This window comes from Squalius cephalus, assembly GCF_949319135.1.
Source record: "Squalius cephalus genome assembly, chromosome: 7".
Classification (NCBI taxonomy): Eukaryota; Metazoa; Chordata; class Actinopteri; order Cypriniformes; family Leuciscidae; genus Squalius; species Squalius cephalus.
The window spans coordinates 25,130,239-25,158,099 of NC_137128.1; the positions used below are offsets into that span (position 1 = coordinate 25,130,239).

A 27,861-nucleotide genomic window follows, 5' to 3' on the forward strand; every position below is an offset into this window, starting at 1 on the left:
AGTTATTGGATGCTTTCTCTGGGCACAGTTCTTTAGTTTATCTGTTCAGTCTGTTCGTTTGGCCTTCTGTCAAGTAAATTTTATTCAGTGTCGAGAAAATTAATTTTAGGGGTCTTTCTAAAGAAACAAAAAACATGTAGCACATTCACACACAGACCATAACGTGTACAACTGAGGCTTTCTGAAGGACCATGTGACAGACACTGAAGACTGGAGTAATGATGCTGAAAATACAGCTTTGTCATCACAGGAATAAATTACATATTATATTATATACATATTACATATATATAGTATATATTAAAAAAGAAAACAGTTCATTTCAATAGTAAAAATATTTCACTATATTACTGTTTTACTGTAATCAAATAAATGCAGCTTTGGTGAGCATAAGAGACTGTTTTCAAAAACATTACAAGTTATTTTTTGAAGAAAAACTTTTGACTGTGTAAGAACTATCATTATCTGAGCAGATGGAGAAGGTTGTGACACTTTTTCACATCTACTTAATTCATGAACATGAACAAAACTGGACAGTGTATACCTTTGCCTTGGTCTTTCAGTTTATCTTATTTTCAGTTTATTTCAATAGTCTAAAACCAGCCAGTCACCACCAGGAAAACCCTGCAACAGCAGACAGGGTGGTAACTGCCTTGTGGTTGTGTATGAATCCTCAAGTTCCTCTTGACTAAAGCAATAATAAATGGGAAAGGGTGGAATTTGGAGTTAGTTGATAGGAATGTTTAATCAATCAGCGATCAAGCACCAGATTTCCAATGAAAGAGCACAAGACAAAGAGAATGATGTTTAAAATAACTAGGAAAACTTTATTTGCTTCTTGTTATGCTATTGAGCAATCCACCATAAACATTCACCTCTTGATTCGACTGATAGCAGGGTATTTCCAGCTAAGTCTAAGACTCTCAGACGGTGACTCAATGGGAAACATGCATGTTGTGGACATGTAACTACTTGATTGCAGGTGTGAATGAATGAAGCAGTCACAGGCAAGTCTGTACAAATCTGTGAAAATCTGAGTCGTCCTCAAAATCACTCCAGGAAGCAAATGGAAAGACATCAAAGCAGTGTGATCTTCCATTTGACAGTGAGCTCTCTCACTTTGTTTTTCTCCAACAACTGCCTTTGGGAGCCAAACTGGAATATCTCCATTCCTTCAGCCTCCAGCATGATATCTTAGACCTATGAGCTATAAACTGCTTTGTGGGCTGTTTAGAGGAATCACAAGACTTAGAATAGAAGACAACTCAAAGGAGACAATACAGAGAGACTTAACTCAGCACAACAGGGATCAGATGGTTGTTTGGGTCATGCAAAGCAGGCTCTTGGTATGGGGGAGTAGAGAGGATGCTCTATTCTCATCACAATTATGCCTTTATTGGCCGCAAATGGCCTGGCATATTTTCATGGCACATTTGTGATTTAGTATGCGATTGAAGCATGAGCCACTGAGATAGCCTACAATGGACCAAGCTGTTTACGGACCTGCACTGCTCCAGGCCACTTTATCTAGATATAGACAAGCCTTTGATATCAGCATAAATGTAAGATGTCTTCAAAGAAATCCAACTGAACTATTCTTTTTAAAAATATTTCATGAACAAGCTCTATTTATACACAGGAGCAGTTTATGTGTCCTCAACAGTTACAAATGCTCATAATTTGGCAAATCATGTTCGTTTTTAAATCTACTGTGAAAAAAAAAAAATCTATAGCAAAATGTATTTAATGTATAAAATACATTTATTTCATATGTATACTACAAATTAACATATTTACTCATATCGCTTCACTCTTACTGATATAAATATTATAATTAAACTTTATTTGGAGTACTTCTTTATTGCACAATGCACATTTCTTGATATTAAGCCTAAAATGTGTTTTAATATCACGGATGGTATATGATCACTGTATAATATCAGTCTTTAAACACAATGTATTTAAAGTATACTTGCAGTAGTTCCATTTTAGCACAATAAAATATACTACTTACTACTGAAAGTACTTTAGTTGTTCCAATTTAGCAGACTTTAAGTATATCAATTTAGTATACCAAAAGTTCAATTGCAGGGTATTTATATTGAGTACATAAATATGTAAATGTATTTCAAACACATTTTGGTATATTTAGTTTTCACAAAGGTAACGATGTGCATATGCAGGTTCCTGTTAGGGGTCAGGTTAGGACATTTAAAATATCATTAACCTGATATAAAAACAAAATGTCTATGGCATGTCCTCACTTATAAAGTAAAAAAAAAAACAGTGTGTGTCTGTGTATGGTAAACCCTACGTTGTGGGGAACCAAATGGATATTAATACCAGATATTTTTGACCTTGTAGGGAAACTTTTTTGGTTAAAAACTGCTTATAATTCATTCTAAATTATGTTTTTTGAAAATATTAAATTGCAGAAAGTTTTCTGTGAGGGTTGTGTTTAGGGTTAGGGGATAGAAATACTGTTAAGAATCATTATGTCTATGGAAATCCCCCTTAAAACATCCCCCTCTCTCTCTCTCTGTCTCTCTCTCTATGTGTTTTTTACATTTATTTATTTTACTAAGATTACAACTGACTTAGGGTCAGTTTTGCCAGCTGGATTTTGACACTTGGAAGATCCCAAGTGTGATTGAAACTCTTAAAAAGCAACTTTCAATTTTGAACTTGATGCAACAGAAGATAAGAATACAAAATTGAAGTTGCATACTACTGATGTTTATTATTTTGACTCTAGAATAAACTGTCATTTAAATTTTACTAGTTTGATTTTTAAAAATTAATTAATTCATTTATTTTATTCAAATTTTTTATTCAAAAAACTATGCTGCTCCACCAGCTAGACCAGCATAAACCAGCTGGACCAACATGGAATTAATGCTGGTTTATGCTAGGTTTCTCAGCAAGGCTGGAGAAACAAAGAGGCAGAATGGTATTTCTTTTATAAATGATAGCTAATATCCAGTAATTTACATTCTAGTAACAATATTGGCAATTACTCTTTCTGTTATTGCTCTGCTAATGAAAATAATTTCAAACAAAGACTGGAGGAGGCCGAATTCTGGTGAAGTGAATGTTTCAATGACTCAATCATAGAGATAGCTACCTACTACTTGGATATCGATGTATCCTACTGAAAGAATCACTGTAAAATCCCCACCACTAATGCAACGCACCAACTCAGGCAAGCAAAGTAATGCAAACAGTGAAAAGTTCAGGTCTGACTTTGTCACATGACCACACTAATCTCTCAACAATAGAAAAAGAAATGTATATTCAAGTCGCAATTGCTGCTATATTCCTAATTTTCCCTAATGCAATTCTGTTTTAGAAGATGGAGTGCTAGACAGAAGATACAAAGACAGAAATTGCAAAAACATTTACTACAGTTGGCTGTCTAATGCATGGTGTAATCATTTGCAATCTTTGTGTGAGTGTGATCCTTTGTACCCTCTCTCACAAGTGTCATAGACATTGTTAGCCTAATCTTCAACATTCCTTACTTGTAGTGTCTCACACTCAAATTCTTCTCATGACTTCCTTAAAGCCGTAAACATGGAATGAGCAGAAAAACTGTTGTTCATTCCTCTCATAGGTTTGTACTTTCTTGAGAATTATGGATTGCTCCATATAAATCAAACTGACTTGTTTGCAAAATTTAAATCAATGCATGACATGGGAAATGACAGGCGATAAAACATAATTATAGATGGAGTTGGGGCAGATCCCCTAAATAGTAGTAGTTTCACTGGATCAGGAGAATGCCGTTTATTCATGTGAGTCCCTGCTTTAACCGGCCATGTGTGCCCCTGAGCAAATAGCTGCCCCCGCTACTGCTGATCCAGCACATAGTTCACACTCAGTGGTTTTGCCCACCAAGGTGATGGAGGGCATGAGGAAGAAGGATATATATAGACCCTAAAAAGTTTATGGGCATTTAAGGAAACCTTTTGACAAAATGAAACTCAATTACAACTTTAAAGTTGTATTTACAAGTTAAATATGGGTTTAAGTGAACTTTCAATCGAGCTTTAAAAAATTAGATGAACAAGTAGCCCTTTAGTTCCCTAAACTCAAAATTGCTCTTGTGACTTTTCAAAAATGAACCATTCAAAAATGGTTGGCTTTTTTAGTTTATTTAGTATTCTCTTAGCATTCTCTCAATTTTCTCTTACTAAGTGTGTGCGTGTGCGTGTGTGTGTGCGTGTGTGTGCGTGTGTGTGTGTGTGCGTGTGCGTGTGTGTGTGTGGCCTATATATACACACACACACACACACACACACAAAAGTTTTTTAATGTTTTAGAATTAATTATCTTATGCTCGCCAAGTGCATGTACAGTATTTGATCAAAACTGTATTAAAATCAGCAATATTTCTTATTAAATATTATTACAAATTATTGTATTATAATATGTATTATTAGATATTTTAATTTATTTCACATCAGCGATTACTCCAGTCTTCAGTGTCACATGATTCTTCAGAAATCTTCTTCTGATTTACTTCTCAAGTAACATTTCTTATTATCAATGCTAAAAACAATTGTGCTACTTAATATTTTTGTGGACAACCGAACACACCAAACTGTGTTACATAAATACCTTTCTGACCACACACACACACACACACACACACACACACACACACACACACACACACACACACACACAGATGTATTATAGACATCATTTTAACTATCACATGCATAGTTAGTTCCTATAACACAATAAACATCTTGTTATCTTTAATGGTGCTTTTTTGTTATCTTTAATGGTGGAAGGTCATATTACAAATGCTTAAATCCTAGATCATTGATTTGTTTTGTACTTACACACATAATAAACACCCCATCTTTATTGCTGAGAAACTGTCAGCTGAGTGACCTTGTTTTGTCACATTGAAAGAGAGTCATTGTGTAAAAGGCACACAAGCAGACAATTTTTACCACTGTGGAAGATTGTCCTAGAATACAAGTCATTTTAACTGATCATTTGAAAATGTGTGGGATAATTCCAACATCAACTTGAAAATATATTTTGCCCTACATAGCCTATATTGTCTTTTAGTAATACATCTGATCCACAACTCAGCTAAATATAGTTTATTAGCAGGGCATAGTTTGCCATCTGGTAATTATCTGAATCCAGATTATATAAGTAAGTGGTGTCTGACTTGTTGCCAAAACATTTTCTGAGAATTTACCCAGCTTTTTTCCCCATTTGGCTGATTCTGTTCAACTGGGTGAAGTTATGTGAGGAAAGGCTCTGTTTACATGCACCAACCTAGTTCTCTGTGTACTGTTACACTTCAGTGGATAAGAGGCACAAATACAGCCATTTTATGCAGGCTGATATTGACTTCAGTGTGCCATTATATAACGGAGGTTACATGGAAGTGAAATGAGAGTCATTCATCTTGTAACAGAAGTAATCTAAGGAAATAGGCCTGGTACAATACATCAACTAAGAAAAGACCTGCAAGACACCCTAAAATTATTACGATATACGGCGCTTTGTCAAACTGTGTTGCTTATGCAACAGGTCACCTCCTTCACTCAAGGTTCTTTGAAGGTTATGAGACATTTGCTGAATTATCGAATTACAGAGATATCTGTATCCTTATTGTTATCCTCATCTGTGTGAACAGCAAAAGGTCTTTAGTCTGCTGAAGCTCTACGATGGACAGTTTGAAATTAATAGTAACTAGAATCTTCCACTCCACTTGACTTGTATCTATCTCGATAACATTGAATCAGTGAGTTGAACGTTAGAACTGATTCAATTCAATTTGTGAACAAATCATTCAGATCAGCTTTGTGAACTAGATCAAATGATTCATTGAAAACATCCAAAAGAATGATTTGGATGTCGCTAGATTTTCTGTCAATAACAACTTAGTATTTGGTTTCTTCAATGTTATCATAAGACTTCAGAAGACTTAATAATATAGCGACACGTTGTAACAGCAACGTTTAATTATGTTTTTAGGGCTTTTTTTTGTCATTTGTACCTTGACGGCCCTCATTCATTTTTAATATATTGAAAAGAATGATCAGGATATTCCTTGTTTTTGAGTTTAGAACAACATGAAGGTGAATAAATTCATCTTTCATTTTTGTATGAGCTATGCTTTTGATCTACATCATATCTGTGTGCTTTGTTTTGGCCATAGTTCCCCCTGACTTATAACATCCTCTTTACAACAATAGGAGCTGTTTAAAACATCAGCACAATTAAATCAGTCAAAAGACAATGCAAATGTTTAGTGAAGGCTGGCACAAATATGTGTTTTGAGTAATGGTGTGCATAGCGTGGGAATTATGGGAGGAATGTGAAGGGCATGACCAACAGCATCTCACAGGAAACTCACAGAGCGCATCCGGCGAGGACGAGAGGGGTAACAAAACATCAGCTTTAAGAGTATCTGAAAGATGGTAATAACATCTGTGCTCTGTAAACAAATTATATGATCAATAAGTTATCACAACATATGGTTTTACGTTGCTTTAACTCTTCAAAATAAGTCAAGCAAACAAGATTCAACTCAATTTTTAAGTCAGTTCAATGTAATGTGAGTTGAAATGACTTAAACATCCAAGTTGATACTTAAAAATTTAAGGCAGCAACTTTTTTTTTACAGTGAAGATTATCACTAATCACCTGAGTCAAATTATTCTGTTGAATTAAAGAAACAAAAACATGCCAAGACACTGACATATAAAAACCGCTAAAAAGTCAATTATAATCTATTTGAAGAGTACCGAACTGTCCAAGCCATAGCAATTAAAAGACAGTTATATACAGATTAAAGAGTAGTAACTCAGAACTAACACTTGACAGGTATGTGGAGAAATTACAAACATGTGGTTCCTGATAATACACTGTTTGTTTTTGCATAACTGCGGTACCATTCATTTGAAGTTATGCAGAATACGTGCCTCTTAACCTTTTATAGATCTATTCACATTCCTCTGTGCTGGCTTGCACAAGATTTGTCAGAGATGAGAGAAGGCAGCTCTTACTGGGATTATTGTTATGCATTGCAACTAATATTCACTTTCTCATTCCAACAGACAGTTTGGTCATGGGGTTTCAAGCTAATTTAAAACAGGTGAACTATATGACATTATTTTGGGAGTCATTCCAGTAAATGGAGGTCCAGGAACAGAAGTTCAATGCTTTCAATTGGGGTAACTTGGGTTTTCCATGCTGCTATGCCTTAAATCTGCCAATAATTATCTTTCCAGCTGGAATAGATGTGCAGAACTGTGCAATATTGCAGTAATTATGAATGGAAAGGGGCCTTGGTACAAAAAGCTTGAGCAATCTGTGAGAATACTTGAAATTGTTACAGATCTCTTTTTGAGGTCTGAGGTCATACCCTCTTTTCAAATAGACATAAGATAAAAAAATCTGAAAGGACCGGTCTTGAAATTCACACATGCATCTGTTTCAGCATGGAAAAGACTTGAAGCTGAATTTATGGTGGCTGCGATGAGGAAAAATTTGCATCAGGTGCATCCCATCACTCTTGCCAGCAGTGATCCATTCTCACAACCAAATGCTCCTGTTGTGAATCTGGAAGGGGTTGCCGATAAGACTGACTGTGACTGAATGGTAGTTGGAATTTGTAGTTCAGGAAAATGAACCATGTGGATTTGCAAAAGTGAGACAAAATGGCCTAGCGCAGCTGTGCCCAATACTGTCCAGCAGAGTTCAGCTCCAACCCCAATTAAACACACCTGAACAGCTAATCAAGGTCATATAGGCATACTAGAAACTTCCAGGCAGGTGTGTTGAGGCAAGTTGGAGCTGAACTCTGCAGGACAGTGGCCCTCCAGGACCGAGTTTGGACACCCCTGGCCCAGTGTGATTTATCTCTCTGGGCAATATCAATAAGTGTCATAATTATGGAGTGTAACAAGGTTTACAGCAACAGTAGTGTCGGCCCAGATTAGGCCCACATCTGGTATGTGTGGAATCCACGTGTACCAGATGCGGGCCGGATCTGGGCCGACACTATGTTGCTGTCTGGGATGTCAAAGATGTTTAGCTATAAACGTTTTAAATGAGTTTTAAGTAAATGGAAAAAGTCCAATTAGCACATGTAAACATGTCATCAGAGAAGAGATGAGATGTGCTTGCAAGAGGGAGGGCACATAAATTAAGAAAAAAAAGATTTCCACAGATAAATCATTTATAATAAATACGGCAATGTTCCATAGAAATAAGAATGGTCAGTTTTGATTTTACGGTTAGGATAGGTGAAAGTATTCTAAATGCACACTTTGAATTTAAATTACACTAAACATTTCACAAATCTATTTCAGAAATATTTTACTATTTTCAATTGTCATTGGGATTGAAGCTAAGAGATACCATAGTTTAGGTTCATTTGTCAACTTATTGTGCCCTTCTTTATTTCCTTAATGTATCCACTGTATTGCTTTTAGGCAGAACTTTGGCACCAGTTTCAGACTTTAAAAATCAATGATATAGGACATGAAGGCTATAGAATGTCTTTGATATATAAAGCAAGACTGAACGCTTAGACTAACACATCATAAACATGAAGTATCTTGGCACTGCAGGAGATAAAACAGAACCAGCTTTCAGTGTATCCTGCAGTCTGTCTCATTGATGCATGCCGTCTGCGTCGCCAAATGTCTTCTCATATAAAAACATTTTCTTTCATGCTCTACTGAGATTTAGGGTCCACTGTAATACATTCCCCACTCCTTATTTGTTGGGCCTTAAAGAACAGGTATCCATAGCAACCCTGCAACATTCCAACAACGTCTGGCCCCTGGCCTGTCACAACACCATCTGCCCGAGAGCGAGCATTCACACACTTTAAAGACTGAGGTAGAAGAAAACATCGATAAACTGAGACTTCTGATAAATTCCCACTGCGCGGATCACTTCACTGTTTTTGTACGAAGCGTTATGAAAGCAAACGAGAAGCTTTGCTCTGTGTTGACATACATTATGCTCTGACATTAACAACAGCAAATTTCCAGGAGTCCCACATGGTTCTCATTAACATTCCAGCGCTCTTTTTCTTTCTCCTTCTCTTCCTCTCTCACTTTCCCCACTCTCTTTTGTCTCCCGAGGAGGCCAAAAAGGAAAACTGACAGTGCTGGCTCTGGACCATGCATTCCATGGGATGTGTCAAAACCATTCTCTGAAGAGCACAGAAGGCCCACATAGGGGCACTTAGACACACACACACACACGCACATGCAAGCATTCTTGTACATCTATCTTTGTGAGGACATTTATTGACACAGAGTAATCTCTAGCTCCTCACCCATCACAACTAAGTGCCTAACCTGAACCCTTAACCCTAACCTAATTATAACCTTGACCCTAAAACAAAGTCTTGACCCTTAAACAGGCCTTTAAAAGGGTCTCAGAAAGTGAGGGCCGGCTAAAATGTCCTCACTTTACTCTCTTTTTGTCCTCACTTCGATGGTCTAAAACTCAAACCTGTCCTCACAAAGATAGTTGTACAAACACACACACACACACACACACACACACACACACAGAGAGAGAGAGATATAGACGACAGTGATGCAGAGATGGGAACATGTTTTCCATGTTTGCAAGGTGGAAATCCATTTATTTATGCTTGAGCCATTGTCTCATATCTTGAGGTTATCACATGAATATTAACATTACAGAACAATACATAATTCATCAAAATCCGGGTTTCATAATTATCTAGGCCAGGGGGTCTTCAACATTTTTCAGGCCAAGGACCTTAATAAAACTTATTCAGGGTAGTGAAATAATAATTTTTGAGGAGTGAAAAAAGGCTGTGAGAGACAGAAGTACGATGTGTGTTCAGTGTATTGTCCTGTTGTTCAACAATACAGCAACTGTTTAGCTGATGAAACATCTTTCTAAAAGTCTCTCTTTTGGCAAAATCTCCTTGAAACAGAACGTTTTTTTCTTTGAAAATATGACGTATTTATATTTGTACTTCACATGCCATTGTAAGTCTATCCACCTCAGCCTAATTTTCATCTGCGAAAAAATAAGTATGCTGTCTACCAAGACTAACATCCATGTAGTACTATAGTCATGCATTTACATACTTCATGACGCTTGCAATGCAATGCCTTTATTATTAATGTACAGTACTTGAAATTAAAAATTTTACATCATGTTTCATTTTAATGTAAAGTTGAACATTATCGTCTTAATTTTAGCTTTGGTTGAAGTTAAATTTTGTATTGTATATATATTGTATTTGTTTTCACAAAAATTAGTTTGAGATCAAGCAATAATTGGCAGACACCCTGTGGTAGCAACTAACTTTAGAGATCTAGACCCAAACATTATTGAAACAATGTGTTCTATTATTCATGTCAGTCCATCTAACACTGAGGAGGAATGCTGAGATTTGGGCACAGCAGAGATGAATTCGACTCGCTGAATCACTGGAAATAGCCTTGAGACTCAGAGAGAGGACGTGAAATGTTGTGGAAAGCCCACTGCAGGATCCCATCTATAGGGCTCTGAATTCATCAAGACAAATATACTGTTAGGCATCTCATCTGGGGCTTCAGGTATATACAGTTTCCATTGCTCACTTGCATGTATTCATTTATTTTTATACTGTTAAGAAGCGTGACTTCACCTCCCCCATTATAGAGTCCATTTCATCTCTGTTGAACAGCTGCTCTGATGGTGTTAAGCCCTGATCACTCGTGTGCTGACTCACCTGTGGGAATAAAAAATACGGATTACATCTGTTAGGTTAGGAGACCCAAAAGTGTTATTCTAGTGTATATGAGATACCTGAAGACTCCTTGATGATGTTTCGATTTCAGGGCCCCAACACCTGGAGCAATTCCTACATCTTGTCTTTCCACTGAAGAGACAATTAGGGGAAGAAAGAGAGAGAGAGAGACTGAGCTTCAAAGCATGATAGAATTCACAGTTATTCTATAATAAATAACAATACAATAAGATCAGTACTTTGAGAAGTTGCAGAGGGCATGATAACTCTGCAGGCACTGAGGGCAGGTGATCAGCTCTCCCTGGATGAGATGACAAATTCCACAAGCCATCCTGATCCCAACCATTTGGCCACCCGAAGACTAACAAAGATTAAATATAAAAATAGCTGAAATTGCCATCATCCTGCCACTCGTTAGAGATATATATGATTATAACTATTGGATTTATATGATTCAAATGATTGGAATGACATGAGGGTGTGTAAATAAGATCTTTAATTTTTTAGGCTGAATAACGATAGTAAATATATTAGCGTTCACACCAAGATATGATAAAGCTCTGTTTATTACAAGAGAGCACTGCATTTTTGTTGTCTGCCACTTTAAATGCATGAGCTCTTTAAAGTCGGGTGGTTTCTGATTGGCTGGCAATGTTTTTATGGTTCATCAGCTGGAAAAAAAATCATTCTGAAAGCGATTCCAATGATCATTATTGTTATAGTTGTGATGTGGACGTCCACAGTCTCAGAATTAGAATGATTATTAAAACTTCATTGGCCTTAAATGTCAGTGTATCTCTTATTGAGTCACATGGGAGTGTTACCATGGGTGGAGCTGTGACTGTGGAGAGTGAAGTGGAGGACAGAGAGGAGAAGAAGGAGAAGTCCACAGCAGAGCTGGAGCTTGTCTCTGTCACTGGAGGCTGAACTGTAGGCTAAAAGAGCAGCAGAGAAGTTACTACTGCCATTAATAATAATCTCCCACCACTGCTCATCATATTGTACGTATATGTGTGACCGACTGTAATTCAAGTTCAGTTAGTTATTGCAAATGGGAAATTTTGTTTTCAATCAATTTAATGGGAATCTTGTCACGCTTTACCGGCAATGGGTTGCATGTCTTGTCCTTCGCTCTGTTGCTTTGGCAAAGCTGACAGCGCCATGTACCACTGAAAACAAACACATTTCTGAAACTAGTGAGAGATGCACATCTCAGTGGTTTCACACTATAATTATGATTATGATTTAATCAACATAAATTAGATGTGTGTTAGATAAATTAGTTATTTAGGGTAAAAAATATTTCTTTTTTTTATGTTTCATTTGAACATTTTAAGTTAGGTTATTGTAATATATGATTAATATGATACTGTTAATATTAATAGTATCAATAATAATATATTTCAATAATAGATACATCATCCTTAAAATTACATAACATTTTAATAGTATTTCAGATTTATTATTAACATTAATTGTATCAATAATAATAATAAATTCACTATGTAATAGATTTTAAGTCATCCTCTAGCTCTTTTTGGAAGTTTGCTGAGGCCCACTAGTGGACTCTGGCCCCCTGGGGGCCTGTTCACTTTTAAACCTGGAAATAAACAGTTTTAAGAATTTTGTGACATTTAAAAATAAGAAACATAATGATGTAAAATAAATAATAAATATTTCAGATTCTAGACTATTTTGGGTCAATTATCAGAATTTGTGACATGAAATTCATTGAAACTCAGATTGTTTTGCTAATACTCTCATTTGCAATTATAAAATGCAGCAAGTTAGACATTTTCACTAGTGCTTTTAGACTGCTGGATCGTATTTATTATACACAGTCTCATATTTGAGATTTCTTTTGGTTTTGAATTCATGCAGTTTATCAACACTGTTTTAAACTTGACAGATAAAGACTAATGATGAGGTCAGCTCTAGGTCTGGTAGGGTCAGTGGCCTGTGTATCACATGACTGCTCTGTACCTGGGTATGGAGGCGAGGGGCGGCACCAGGCAGGTGAGGTGGAAGGCGCGAGGACACCCATCACAGCAGATGAGCTCCCCACCATCTTTACACACTGCACACTCATCATCATTATGCTCCACCTGAACATGTGCATCATAAACGTGAACTACTGTACCCGGTTAACACAATGACGACTTATGCCTGAATAATATTTTTCATGTACGCTTTTTGTATCTGTACTTTTCCATGAATCTTGGTCACCTACATCCATGACTCTGGTGCTTGGCTCTCCCTGCTGGTGACTATAGTTCTGTGCAGTCTGTGCCTTGTGCACTCCAGCTGTCTCATCCAGTTTACCAGAAGAGTAGAATTCTCCTCCCACCTTGATGCATTTTTTGGCACCTCCTGCAGGAAAGTGCAAATGAGACATCTGTGCTGCCAAAGTGTTTACACTGCAAGGTTACACTATCAAAACACACGCTAAGAGCTAGCATTAGCGAATTAAAGGCTTTCATTACAGTCTGGCAATAGTGTGTAGTCAGTGTGCTGAGCTCACCAGACTCAATGACTTGCTGGATCAGAATCCCCTCTACTGTCCCGCAGCCAGTGGGATGCTCACTGGCAGATACAGCCACGGCCCTCTGGACTGAGGTAGATACAGCCTGGACCCCTGCGTTTTGAGTCATATTTATTCATGCACAATCTCATTCATCTACTATATTTAGTCATCTAATGATACATTTTACTTAAGCATTACCCAAGTGCTTACCGTTTCCCACCGAGACCTGAGAAAGTGCTGCACCATCTGTCTTCCTCATTGGCTTGTCTTTGCTTCCTGGAACAGTAGAGATATTAAGTTATCAGGACTGGCGTGTTTGAAACCAGAAGCATCAAATCATACCCATTCAAACTCACATCTGGCATGTGTCAGATTTATTGGTTGCGTTAAAGTCATGTTGGAAAGAAAAAATGCAAGGTGGGATTTTGTCCCTTGAGAATTGAAAATGAAAAAATGACAGCACAGGAAATGAATGGGAGACGAATTTCACCTAGTGAAAACTTTTGGTACTGCGGCCAAATAAAATCTTAAATTTTTTGAGATATCAGGCTAAAATTTTTAACTCAACTTGTTTAGATGTATGGCTTTGATTTTCTCACAGTTTTAGAGTAAAACATGTTTTTGAAAATATATATTTCATATAAAAATATAAAATAGTATTTTTTCACATTTTTCATAACAATAAACATACAATTCTGTAACTTTTTTTACGTTCACTTTTTAATTTTTTTTTTAAACTTCAGCAATAATTCGCCAAGTGTCATCTTTGAAAAGAGATTAAACTTAAGTCTCTGCTCTAAAGCATTCAAGATTTAAGACAGTTTAAATTGGAAATTCAATTTTCAGGTCTATGCTCAAAAAGCGAATAAATGGATTATAAATACAGCGAAAATATAATTTAATAGCACAAAATCCCCTAAAAATACAAAATATTAAATAAAAAACATTATCAAACTAAAATATAGTAAGGCATTGGTGAAATTATCAGTGAAACACAATCGGCTTTTATCAAATGGCGAAGTATTCACAGTCATATTAGATTAGTCCTTGATGTGCTTGATTATAACTATCTAATACCTCAGACAAGCTTACTTCTATTTCTAGACTTTTTCAAGGTGTTTGACACTCTTGAACACCCTTTTTTGTTTAAATCTTTTGAAATCTTTGGCTTTGGTCCTTTGTTTTAGTAATTTCTATGTTCTATAATGATATTTTCAGTAGTGTTTCCCTTAATTTAGGTTCATCACCCAGAATCCATATGAAAACAATCTTTGTTCATAAAACATTTTGAGGACATTGTAGGCATAGACATTCTTGGTAGGACCTTTACTATTAGCCAATTTGCATACGACACTCTTTTATTTCTTAAAAATAAATAGGTGCTTCCATTAGTTATTGATAAAATTTCTATCTTTTCTAAGGCATCAGGCCTGATACTAAAATTTAAAAAAGTGTGAATTAATGGCTATCCATAATTGTGATTTAGAAGATATGGAGGGCATTCCAGTGAAAAATGAGGTTAAGTACCTATGGGTTATGAATACCAAATATGTTGTTAATAGAGAACTTTCTAATTTTAACTCTAAAACAGAAAGTATGAAAAAGTCTTTAAATCACTGGTTATCTCGAGACTTATCTATATTGGGTAGAATCCTCTTGACTAAAATTGTGTGAATATCTAAACTTATCTATCTATCCCATGCTTTGTATACTGCCCCAAAAGTAGTTCAATCGGTTAATTCAATTTTATTTAAATTTATATGGAAAAATAAAACACATTATTTACGTAAATTTCATATGGTCAAAGAGTACGAATATGGAGGCTTGACAGCCATTGATTTTGAATCTCTTCTTGGTACATTCCGAATTAAGTGACTGAAAGAGTGTTTAACAAAGTCACACTCAATATGGTACCATATTCCAAATCACATTTTTAAAAATATTGGTGGCCTTGAATTTGTGTTAAGGTGTGATCTTGATCTCATAACTCATAATTGATTTTCATAAACAAGAACTGCTTTTTTTGGAAAATTATATTTACCCATAACTTCTCTCCTCACAACTGCACTCTTTGGAAAAATAGGGCTGTAGTTATTAATAGAAAATCTCTGTTCAAAAGTGTTTGGTATAGTAAAGGCATTTTCTTTATTATTCATGATTTATTAGATGATAATGGGTATTTCTTGTGTCATAATGATTTCATTAACAAATATAGAGTTCGAATTACAATTAAAGGTTATGATAAGGTATGCTATACCCACTGGATTAAGAATAATCCACAGCTGTTTTTCTGATCCTTTATCTAGACCTGTTGTTTCTCTTCCCTCTTTAAAAATATGTAATATAGACTTCTTAGACAGTAAGTGCAAAAACAAACTTATTTACAAAGAACATAAACGTATTATCACTGGTGATTATCAGTGCTATTTTCTGGAAAATGTTGATACCTCAGTAAGGGATAAAGCTTTTACCTGTTATATGGCATAGTTGCTCCAAAGGTCAAGGAGACTCATTACAAAATTATGTTTAAGATTTACCCAGTTAATGATTTATACAGAAACAATTTCATTTTGAGGTGGATCATTGTGGCTTTTGCTCTTCTTCTCCTGAAACGCTTGATCACCTATTCTTCTACTGTGAGGTTACATATACATAGCTGGTTGTTAGTAAAAATGGAAACAATTCCTCATATAACACAAAAAGATGTGAACTTTTTTAAGTGTAATTTAAATTCACCCTCTTTGCTTTTGTAAATTTTGTTTTATTGATGGGTAAATTTAATATTTAAAAAAAAATTTAAGCCCTCCTTTAATATATTTCTATGTGATTTTGTTAAAATGTTTCAGAGTTTCAAATGTAAAAAAAAAAAAAAAAAAAAAAAACATAATAGAAAGTCTGAAACTCTCTGTTTCTCTCTGTCCAAATATTTACTATTTTGGTATATTTTTCTTTGATGTCTATATCGGCTACCTGTTTGTCTTCATCCTTGCTCCTCTTTCTCTTTTTTTTCAAACTGTGTTAGTCTCAATGGAAGTGTCTTACTTTGTTGATTGTTCCCCATACTGTCTATGATTGTTCCCTGTCTTGTTATGTACATTCTGCATCGAGGTTTTGCTTGCGCGCGTCTGTCCAATTTTTTCTGTTACAAAAGGCTGATTCGTCACTCAGTCTAGTTTTAAATGTTAGCCTAACGTGAACATTTAACTTTTGCTCGGCCAAACGGAAGTTTTTGAGTAGCAGCGTGACACAGGGAATCTGCATCAAACGCGAACCAAATTTTTTGCTGAAGGACTACAAAGAGTAGCCTAACACCAATTGTTTTGACAACGTTCATAATTCAATAGTTGGCTACAGTTCATAACATCGCCGTAAGTGACAACGTAAATTGACTGGTTAATTGATTCGAACGTCATGAATCGCACTTCTCAACATTATTGGGCCTGTAAGTAACTTAGTAGTAGCCTAATAACAGTGAAAACGGAAGCAGGTTTTATAATAAATAATAATCGGTTGCAATTTTGTTTGGTTAATCCATTAAACTAAACGAAAATTGCACTGACTATCAAATTACACAGTTGTATGGAATGACACCCCTCCTTGCACCATTTTGGTATGACCTGAACCTGAGTGAAAAGTTCCTGTGTGTCCTGGTGTCCATTACCTGAGCTGGAGGTTATGGCTTTCTTGGTGTGGTGATGGGACCGATGGGTCAGGTGTTTTTCGGCCACCGGTCTCTTTCTGCCTGACTGGCTGCGGACCCAGCGTGTCCCAGTGTGTCTGGCCACCTGCTTTAACCCTGCCAAATGAGATTATCATCACTTAAACTGTCATTATCCTCCAACACAGTTATTGTTTGCCAGGCCTGTGCACTGTACCTTTGGGGAGGTTCATAAACAGGGTTTCCAGTTTTGGGTAACAATCCTTATTGTACTCTTTACAGAGATTGCTCCAGAAGGCCTGGAGGACAGTAGCGTCTTGGTCCAGTAGCAAAGTGAGCAGTGAGTAGACAGCTTTGTGGATCCCATCCTTTTTCTTTCGCTCTAAAGTCTCCTTATAAGTCGGTGATAGTATTAGTTTGTTGTTTTAGCATTTCAGGAACTAACTACGACTGTACAAACATCTGATTAAAACATGAAGACATTCTTCACATTATGCATGTTGACTTGAAATAGTGCTTTTGTATGAAAATGTTCACCCTCAGGATCTGTTCAGAGATGATGTCATGATCCGCCAGCCCATACAGCAGTGGGAAAGGATCGTGGATTGCCATGGCGATCTCAGTCCTACATGCTCGTAGCTGTGAGCGCAGGTCAGACTCTCCGTAACCTTCCACCCTAGACATGCTTGCACATGTGGAGTCCTGTAGTATAGACCACAACTAAACTAACTTCTGGTCCTGATGTTCTGAGAGCACTAAATATTTGGATATTAATTTGAATCGATTCAATTATGTTTTTATCACATACATAGTTCTTAAACAAATCAGGGAGGACCCCTTATTGGGTAAAGAGATGATAAATATTACATATTATAAATTGAAGTGTTGTATTTAAACTGACCAATAATTAATTCTAATGCAGTTGGTTATCTTATTTTAAAATGTCCTTGTTACAGTGTAAGTAATATTAATTAACTACATGTACTTAGTACATAATTAGGATTAGGGTTTGGTTTAGGATTACTTGCTTGTAATTATGCATAATTCACTAGAGTAATTACATGTACAGTTACATAGAGTGTGTAAGTAACAGGGACACTGTAAAATAAAGTGTTACCATACATTTTTAATGTGTAGAGAAGATTGAAGTAAACTTAAATTAATAAATGTTGTATTTTGGTTTAACCTTTTTATTTTTCTCAACAAAAAAGAGAGAAACAGTTATTGTGAATACTGCTGCAGACCCCCTATCTTAAATAATTAAAAACTATCAGTCATCATTCAACCTTTAGAAATAATGGTACATATAGATTTTTTTTGCCTGATATTAAACACACTAAAAATGAACATAGTACTTACAACAGATGCTGGCGATGAGGACTAGAGATACCTGTAATCTCCTAGCTGCTTTCCTTTTATTTGGTGTGATGGGTGTCAGTGATTGACGTGCCTTATTTCTGGTGGATAAATGGCTCTTGTGCTCTTGGCCTCTAGGGGCCATTGATTCATAAGACCTTCAGTCTTGCTGTGATATAAGTGGTGACATTGAATTTCTATTTACAGTTAAAACACTAACTCGCACCTTGTAGGTTGTATAAAAATACCTGACCCTCATTTGTTCGCATTTATGCTCATTTGTGCGGTATGGCTTGGAAAGTCCACAGTTGGGCAAGAAACGATTTCTCAATCATGTGAGCCATCTACTTTTAGTCACCTGTCTCTCCTGAGGACTATAGTTTCCATGCCAAGGGGAATCCCAGTCTCTGTGCATCTCAATAAATGTACTGGATGTGGATTAGCCATTAAAGGGATAGTTCACCCAAAAATGAAAATTCTGACATGATTTACTCACCCTCTTTCTTCTGCTGAACACAAAAGAAGATATAATGAAAAATGTGTGTAACCAGACAGTTGACGGTAGCCATTGACTTCTATAGTTTTTTTTTTTTCCTACCATGGAAGTCAATGGGTGCCGTCAACTGTCTGGTTACAAACATTCTTCATAATATCTTCTTTTGTGTTCAGCAGAAGAAAGAAACTCATACACAGGTTTGGAACAACTTGAGGGTGAGTAAATGATGACACAATTTTCACTTTTCGGTGAACTATACCTTTAATGCAGCAATTCTAATGTTGTGTGGGAATTCTTAATGTCTTTGAGATTTTCCAACAAGGTAATGCTCCAAGTTATAATTGCTTTCAGCTTTTAATGACATAACATAACATTTGTCTTAAATTCTCATAAAACAGTGAGGCGGGTGAATATAGATTTATGAAAACTTCCCTCTTTTTTGCATGATTGAACAGGTGCACACTTTTTTTTTTATACAGGTGTTATAAAATCAATATCACACTCAGCATTGTAGCAGTAGACAGTATGGTATTAAGACATGGATTTTATTGATTTCTTTTTTCAGACAGATGTCATGCTCATAAATGTCCTTACAGAGTGAATAAAGAGCCAACTACACTGCTCTACAAAACCCTACGGCAACAACTTTGACAGATTCAATCCGCTCACACTATCAGCAGCAACTTCCTGTTCTTACATACAACCTTCCTCTTGCATGGGACTATTCTGCAATTCTTCTCAACCACTGTGAATTGGCTAGATGGTGTGAATACAACAATTTCATCACAGATCAACATCATAAATCCGTCAGTTGTCTGGTCACACACAGTGACTTCCCTTCTATAACGTATGTGTTCTCAGGTAGCCATACAATGAAAGCTTTGCATTGTGATGCCACAATAACAGAAGGCACAACTAGTGTACAAAAAGTGAAAGATGACAAAGCAAACAAGAGGAAACGGAGGCTTGAGAAATGTGAATGTGAAAGATGACATACTCTGTGCACTGTTAATGCAAAACTCATTAACATCAGTCCCTCCCCATAGTTAATATCAGCGGCCCCTTTAATTATCCGAGACGCTAAAGTCAAGCCTAGTACCAACAATTCAGTCACAGTAATTCCTCATGTCCATTTTTGTTTGAATTAATAGAAGTATTGGCACCAGAAAGAAACTCACACTAACATTAAATATATTATAAATACCTAATATATCCTAAATTAATCTCTATACAATCAGTGGTGTTAATCAGTGCATTTATGTAAACAATTCAAAATATAAAACAAAAAACAAATACATTAAATATTAAAGATACTATGTTTCCAGAGTTTTGTAAACAACTCACATTTTCTTGAACGTACTGTTGCAATAACCAGAATGTCGTGAGTGGACTACAGGCGGGTTCATTCTCTCTCAGTGCGGTTTTAAAAAGGTCTTCACGATTTAGGATTCTCTGAGATGAAAGAGTTCACCTGCAACATTAAGAATTTGAATCTACACATTCATTCGACATGTGCGGGAGACTACAAGAGCTTTACTACACAGATATATGAGGGATACGACAATCATTTGTCTGTTTCATCACTTTATGATGTGGTGAACCACACACTTCCTTGTCAGAACCCATAACAAAGTGCATGTATTTGAAATGAAAATCTGTGTTGTTCTCGCCCCAACCGAACGAATGACAATTATCTCATTCTTTTTAGTTCTAGTTGGCTGCAAAATAATAATAATTAAAACATTATTTAAAAAAGATAAAAAAAATCAAGGGGATTAACAGGAATAATTGTATTCTTTCAGAAAAGATCCTCTTAATGAGTGAGTAAAACGGTATAAGGCAACAGCAAAATGCCCAAATTATAAATAATAGTTTACTACCAGTGTATGGCTACAGGTGAGACCGACAAAATAAGAGTGAAGCCCTTGTCATATTAAAAAAAGAGGAAAAAAAACATTTGTACAGGTGAACATAAACCACGTCTAAATGATGGATGTTCACAATAATATAAATACTATATACAATACAGTACCGCCTGGCGGATCTAAAGTGTATACATGAAGCTAGCAGAAAAATCCATTGGTTCTTTGCAACAGTGCCACAGCACTTTAAAGGTTAGCCAGGTTAGTACGCACACCTCTCATGGAGGCTGGTACTGGATTAGCATGTAGGATGTATACACAGACCCACACTAAGACTTTGAACAGGACCTCTCTCTTTTGTCTTTTTTTCATTAAGTTCTTCGTTTCATTATTATTGACGTGAATGGACCAAAGGACATGACAGATTCTAAAAGTTGTCTTACATGCATGCTATGGACAAAAGACAGTTACTCTGCCATCCGTCTTGAATCTTAAACTCATTTTTTTTTTGTGAAGGCATCATTTAGTGCTTTTTGTAATGTACAAAAATACAAAACATAACAACCGATAATCCACTCTGAATGTTTTTGTCCAAAGATGGTACACATGCCACTTCCTGTCCTATATGAATCTGTTAGCTAGTCACTTTGAATTACCTATGATATTATTTTGGCAATTGAACAGACAGTGCAGATTTTTTTGTTTTTGTTCTTGCAACTGAGGAGTATAATTTTAGACCCATTCAGATAGATGTAAAAAGCCTATATCCGATCATAAAGTTCAACAGGACGTGGACCCATAGGAAGCAACAGAACAAGCGTGTGGTGTTAATGAAGGTCCGAACCACTTTCTACTAACAGGAGCACCCGCTTTCAGTGGCCGGAGGATCCGGCTGTTTGTCCAGCTTAATGTCGATCACTGGGAGGGGGGATGTGTGTCAAGGAAAACAAGGAAATGGTGTAAAGTAGCTTTTCTCTACACACTGTAAAAAAAATGATTATAGAGTACGTTTTGACAAGAAAATACTATTTCATTCTTTCTACGTCAAGATTTCACATTTAATACAAAGTGTTATTTGCAATTTCTTTGTAATTGGTGAAGTGAAATTTACTAACAATTTCTGATTGTTTCAAAGTAAATCCTACACCAAATTTATTTCAGTATGAACTATTATTGTTATCTCTTATTAAATCTATCTTTACTTCCATAAATTATTGTATTTGGGGTGAAAACGTAGTCAAAAAGAAAACAATGTATAGTGAATTGATTTTATCATGACAAGTTGATGAAAAAGAGCCAGGCAGTTGGTAGAGAGGGGTTGAAAAACAAGGCTTGATGAATTTCATTTTAGATTTTAGATTACATAGACAAATATTTTTTCTTTAAAATATATGTGCGCCTCTACAGTAAATCATCCACTAAAAGATGAGGAAATTTCATGTTGACTGACTAGAATTGAGTTGAGTGAATTGTGTAATTTTAGTTTCACTAGTGGAAATGTGAATGGAAAAATAATGATTGTTTTCAGTTTTCTCTCCATCTTCCATTGGTCGAACCAACAGACAGTCCCACCCCAAACTCACAGTATTGGTTGGGACACTGTTGCAGTGTTTGGATGGACAGGATGCTTAAACAAACATTTTGATTGCACCACAAAGCCAAGGGTTTATACTTTCCAGGGAAATCAACCTAAAAATGGCATATTCATTTGGTTTACTCGTTTTGTCTCAGGAACACATCCTCAAAAACAACACATATCACCTTTAAATGTCACGCATTAAAGGATACTTCCTTCTTTGTTATTATCATCCAAGCTCTCCATTCCGGGCAAAGCAGCAGCCACTCGCCGAAACAACTGTTAAACCAAACCAAAGAGAATGAAATCAGACAAAGATTTTTTTCCAGAGCCGATTGGTATAGCTAAAGCCCTTTTGGGCAACAACTCAGTGGCTAAATCAAATCTTTTTAGAGCTTTCCATGTGTCATGTTACAGGGCATGAGCTTAATTAAATTACTCTATTGGATCAAGTCCATTTGCCTTAGTAGTGCTCTGAGACTTACCTGTTTAACATTGCTGCCAGTCTTTGCACTAGTCTCGATAAACATCACATTCAGCTCTTTGGCCCGCTGCTCCCCCTCCTCTATAGTGATTTGCCTATTAGAGCAAATGCCATCATAATGCATTACAATTAAAGTAAATTAAACTGATAATTTTGTGTAAATTAATTGAATACATTTAAAAGAAAATAAAAAATTAAAATGGATATGGTAGTGACACTTCCAAATGAAGAATTCTAGCACAAATTTATTTTATATTAAATGTTAATATTACATCTGGGTTAAAAATATTGATTTCACGTTTTTAATTGATTCTCATTTTGAAAAACTTAAAATCCAAGAATCGATCTTTCAGTCTATGCTGTTTGGATGAACAAAGCTTTGCAGTATGCCTCCCATCCAATAAATCATAGATTTGAGCTTTGTTACTTCTGATATGAAGTCTTAGTTTTGAAATTCTGTCAATTATGAAATTCAAACAATAAATACAGTTCTGACGCTTTTTAATGTGGCGTGACAGATCGCTGTAGCGTCTCAGTTCAAGTGAAGCAGCAGCGCGAAGTGCACGTTAATTTATTTCCTATTGTAATGTAACCTCTTTTTTCCGCTTTACTACTAGTTACAGCACAAAATTAACATGAATGAACATCAGAATGTATGTTGAAAAATACAGTACAACTTCATATCGAAATCCATATCGTGACATGTAATCGTTTAATCAGCGTTTCAACTGCGGAAAGATGTCAATAAAACGGCTTGTAAACAATATGTCACGTAATCTTTCATTTACCTCAGAAAAGCCATTCAAAACTCGTTAGTCAGCTCTAGAGAGTTAAAATTTCCTTATGTGTAATTTAAATTTAAGTAGCCTACAAACGAGTTAATTTTAATGATAAAATTATAATAAAATATTATAATATTATAATTAACCCTGTATAGTTTACAGCATTAATTGAGAGACATTTTTTCCCTTGAGTAAATTTGCCATGCACTGTATCTGATAGGCCTGAATTAATTGATATCGAATCGAACTGAATCGAATGGCAAGCTTGTGAATTGAATTTGAATCGAATCGAATCGTGAAAATTTGTCAATGCCCATCCCTAGTTAATATCATCAATGACTCCACCTCTTTTCCTCTAGGTCTGTTTTGTTGCCGACCAGCATGATAATGACATCACTTCCCCTCTCTGTTCTGACATCATCAATCCATTTGGAGGTTAGCTGGAATGAATTGATATCTGGAGCAAGAGAAGAAAAAATCTCAGTCTAATTGGAGTATCGAGTTGTTTTGTTAAATGCCTTTTGCAACATGGCAACATAAAAGCAGTTGCTTTTACATATATCATTTAATTGCTCAAAGTGTGTATGAGTGTGTGTGTGTGTGTGTGGCTCACTTGTGATATCATACACCACCACAGCCACTGTGGAGTCTCTAATGTAGCTCGGGATAAGACTCCTAAACCGCTCCTGCCCTGCAGTGTCCCATAGCTGTAACCTCACCTGCAAAAAAAGATACGAGACATACTTGTAGAAATAATTATACATTTTGATAACTGCACTAATGTATATATATTATATATATATATATATATATATATATATATATATATATATATAGTTTCAAAGCTTCTTACAGTTCGGTCCTCCAGATACATGGTTTTTGATAAAAAGTCGATTCCAATAGTTGCCTGTAATGACAATAAGATTCAAAGTAAGATACAAAGTAACATAGACATCTGAAAAACATTAATGTATGCACACACACAAAAAAGAGTTTACCTGATAAGTGTTGTCAAAACTGTCATACATGAACCTTGTTATCAGCGATGTTTTCCCAACTGTAACATAAACCAACAAAACAGGATAATGTTCAGATTTTGATGAATCACACACACACACACACACACACACACAGTGGAGTAATTAATGGCTTGTTTGTCCTGACATAACCCTATTCACTGTGTGTTCACTAATTGAATTACACTGCCATATGCTGAAACAAAGCACTGTCTTAACCTCCGTCCTTCAAATGACAGTGCATTTCTTAAGGATTACACAGAGATCAGTCATTTGGACATCACTGTTATTTAGAGTTACAACAACGACATGAAAAATAGCTTGGAAAAATGCGGCAGAGCATGGAGCCACTGTGACAGCAAAATTCCTGAGTACATATTTCATACACTACAGGACAGCTTTTTTCAGGCCAGTCTGGTCAGGCCTGTTAGTCAGGCTGAGCTGAGATACTAAAATCATCAAACAGCACAATGCCAATAGTTATCCTGGAGCTCACAGAACAAGGGGGAATAATAGTCCTATTCTTCTGTGGCTTTAGAATGAGGGTTGTTCTGCTTATATCTTGAAACAAGATCCATCAAATCTGACCAACAGTTGTATTCAGGACCATGGACAGCAGAAGACAAGTGGTCTTCTGACGTTAAAGGGACAGTCCGCCCAAATCCTGTCATCATTTTCTCACTCTCATGTTGCTCCAAACCAGTATGACTATTCACTTTCATTAGCCTATATGGGAAAAAGATGAGTGGTGACTGAGAGTGTCATTCTTCCTAACATCTCCTTTTGTGTTCCACAGAAAAAAAAGAAAGGTCTAACAACATAAAGGTGAGTAAATGATGAGAGCTTTTTCATTAAGTTGGCATAACATCCTGGGGGAAAAAAACAAAAAACATTCTAGCAGGTGTGGTAATATCTGTCATCATATCCAGGCTGCAATGTATTGATTATCATAGATGAGTACACAGACATCTTAAATTAAGATTAAAACCAAAATATCACTTATCGCAAACCTAATGCTCTTTCATACATAGATAGGGCCCTCTGTCTGACTGGCTGTCCATTTTCTCCATACGAACAGAGAATGATGAAGACATAACCAGGAGCTGGGTAATGTATGGCAAATAAATGCATACTCATGATAAAAAATATATATATCTCAAGAACACATGAACTTTACGGTGACGCCATGTTCAGTGTTATTATTTGCAATGTTTGGATGTTCAGTCATCAATTGACAGACATGATCTCAAATGCCCGTCTGATTACGTCTTCACAAACACCGACAGTGACACTGAGAAGACCATCATCCAGCCGAAAGAATAAACCACGATATGTATTCCTATTATATAAGCTGATCGTATAACTGCTCATAAAATGATGCATGAGGTTTTTTATCTTTGCTCTGCTGAAGAATCCCATAGACACTGACTGCCAACCTGGGTGTGTCTCCTGAAAAACACACGGGAAATGCAAAGCTTCTGCGCCTTTCTGTTTCATGACATTTTCAATCAGTGGATGTTTACAGGGACATCTATACAAATAAGGCGATTTACATTTCTTTCGAATGAAATATTTCATATCATTGTTTTGAGCGATTTAGACTGCGCTAGAATATTAGCGATCAATAATTTAATCAGACCTTCTGCCTCCAATGGAACATGCAAGTGACAATCATTAACAGTTGTTCAAATAACGATTATATTACGTTATATTCACAGGTGTACGTTTAGTAGTGTAATGACGCTGCATAGCTATACATTTTCATGACTAATCAAAAATTAAACATATGCAACCGACTTGTTTGACAGGAAATCGATATATTTCATCGTCTGAAATAACACCACAAACAAGCAGACACACAAAAGAATCAACAACACACTAATGTACTTCATGCATGTGTTGAAAGGTTAATGGGTTCGTGTCTAAACCCAGTCGTGGCAAACCCAAAGACTCACCGCTTTGCTCCCCAAGAAAAACAAGTTTGAATTTCCGTAAAGGGTTCCCAAAGTCACTTCCCATGGACATGATTGCTTTAATGGCCCGGTTGTTATGGATTAATATGTACAGGTGATACCAGTCTTGCGAGAATGCAGATGGATAATCTTCGGTCGCGAATCGATGGATATTGCAGTACTGCTCCGCGATGTCAATTCTCCAGCCCTGTGCGCATGCGCAGTGGTGGCGATACGCCCGTCTGATATCACTGTGTGTTTACGGAAACGTCCCCGTAAGCTCTCTTCGCACACCAAACCGCAGGCCGTATGCATCCGTTCAGCAATGTTTGCATCCGCATCTCTAGGCGCAACGCATAATTGTATACTTGTTATGCCATTTTTGTGTGTCTTTTGCAGACACTCGACGAAGACTGCGTTAATAAGCTGTCGCTATGTGTACAAGTGAATAATTATGAATGGAAGGTGTCAAACAAACTGTTGTAAGCTTTGTCTGTGTCAGACTATGTGCACATTACACTGTAAAAGTTGTTGTTACTTTATGTGACATCAATAGGAGATATAGAAAATAAGAAACATTATACCTGGTAATGTATACAGTAGCTAATAAAGAAATATAGTACAAGCAATTAAATAAAGAGAATATGACTGTTGGATAAAATGGTAGAGCAAAAACAGGAAAATTAAGGGAGAGAGGGACATAGGCTAATTCAAGCCAGGATCCCCAAAATGAGTATCATGTGTAGGTTTGCCATAGGTCCATAATACATGATTTAATTCATTTTGTTTTGACGTCAAAGACAAAACTGCAAGCAGTAAATTATATCACCAAACATGCCTTTTTTGACCTATTGTATTCATAAATCTTTCTCTTCCAGTACATTGTAGTCTGAAGAGATAAAAAACTATGGAGCAAAGTTTTAAAGTAGAGACATATTTGATGATGGGTTTTTTCTTCTTCTTCTTCAACAGATAAAAAACAAAATGGAAACCCTTTCAGAAATCTCGTGCAACAGTGGAGGATGCTTTTAAAATGTATCCCAATTAAATTAAAGGCTGTGCCTAATATTAGTGGTGAGATCATTACTGTGTCCTGAAAACGTCAATGCATGTTATGTATACCCTGACAAGTCTGTTTGTCTGCAGTTTTCTTCATAATCTACAGCCCTGGGGCTAAAAAAAAAAAAAAAAGATTAGAAAACTAGGTTATATGTTTGCTGGAGATGACGTTGACAAACATCATTCAGAATGAATAATGACTCTTAGTAGTTTTATGTTATACTGAACGATGAACTCTTGGATATGAGACAACATAAGGTGGGCGTGGAAGTCTGTATATTGTCAGATAGGATGCAAACCAGGTACTGTATACAATTAGCCTACTGTT

At 36.1% G+C, this 27,861-nt stretch overlaps 2 protein-coding genes across 2 annotated transcripts; both read right to left on the reverse strand.

The window, feature by feature from the left end:
• Positions 1-9,624: 9,624 nt before the first annotated feature.
• aire (autoimmune regulator) lies at positions 9,625-17,634 on the reverse strand (the record flags this gene model as incomplete). The annotated part of the gene is made up of 13 exons (XM_079877260.1): positions 9,625-10,544; positions 10,667-10,750; positions 10,828-10,900; positions 11,008-11,129; positions 11,593-11,703; positions 11,871-11,937; positions 12,752-12,873; positions 12,999-13,138; positions 13,290-13,403; positions 13,503-13,568; positions 16,954-17,088; positions 17,168-17,342; positions 17,488-17,634. 13 exons carry the CDS (start codon positions 17,632-17,634, stop codon positions 10,464-10,466), a joined length of 1,437 nt encoding a protein of 478 aa, XP_079733386.1. The 3' UTR covers positions 9,625-10,463.
• Positions 17,635-19,688: 2,054 nt separating this feature from the next.
• On the reverse strand, positions 19,689-26,647 carry rab6bb (RAB6B, member RAS oncogene family b). Its single transcript, XM_079876107.1, has 8 exons — positions 26,478-26,647; positions 24,505-24,563; positions 24,360-24,413; positions 24,120-24,225; positions 23,852-23,963; positions 22,726-22,819; positions 22,453-22,519; positions 19,689-21,582 (listed from the first exon to the last, which is right to left on the reverse strand). The coding sequence occupies exons 1-8, from the start codon at positions 26,545-26,547 to the stop codon at positions 21,518-21,520; spliced, it is 627 nt and encodes a 208-aa protein (XP_079732233.1). The 5' UTR covers positions 26,548-26,647; the 3' UTR covers positions 19,689-21,517.
• Between the last annotated feature and the right edge of the window lie 1,214 nt (positions 26,648-27,861).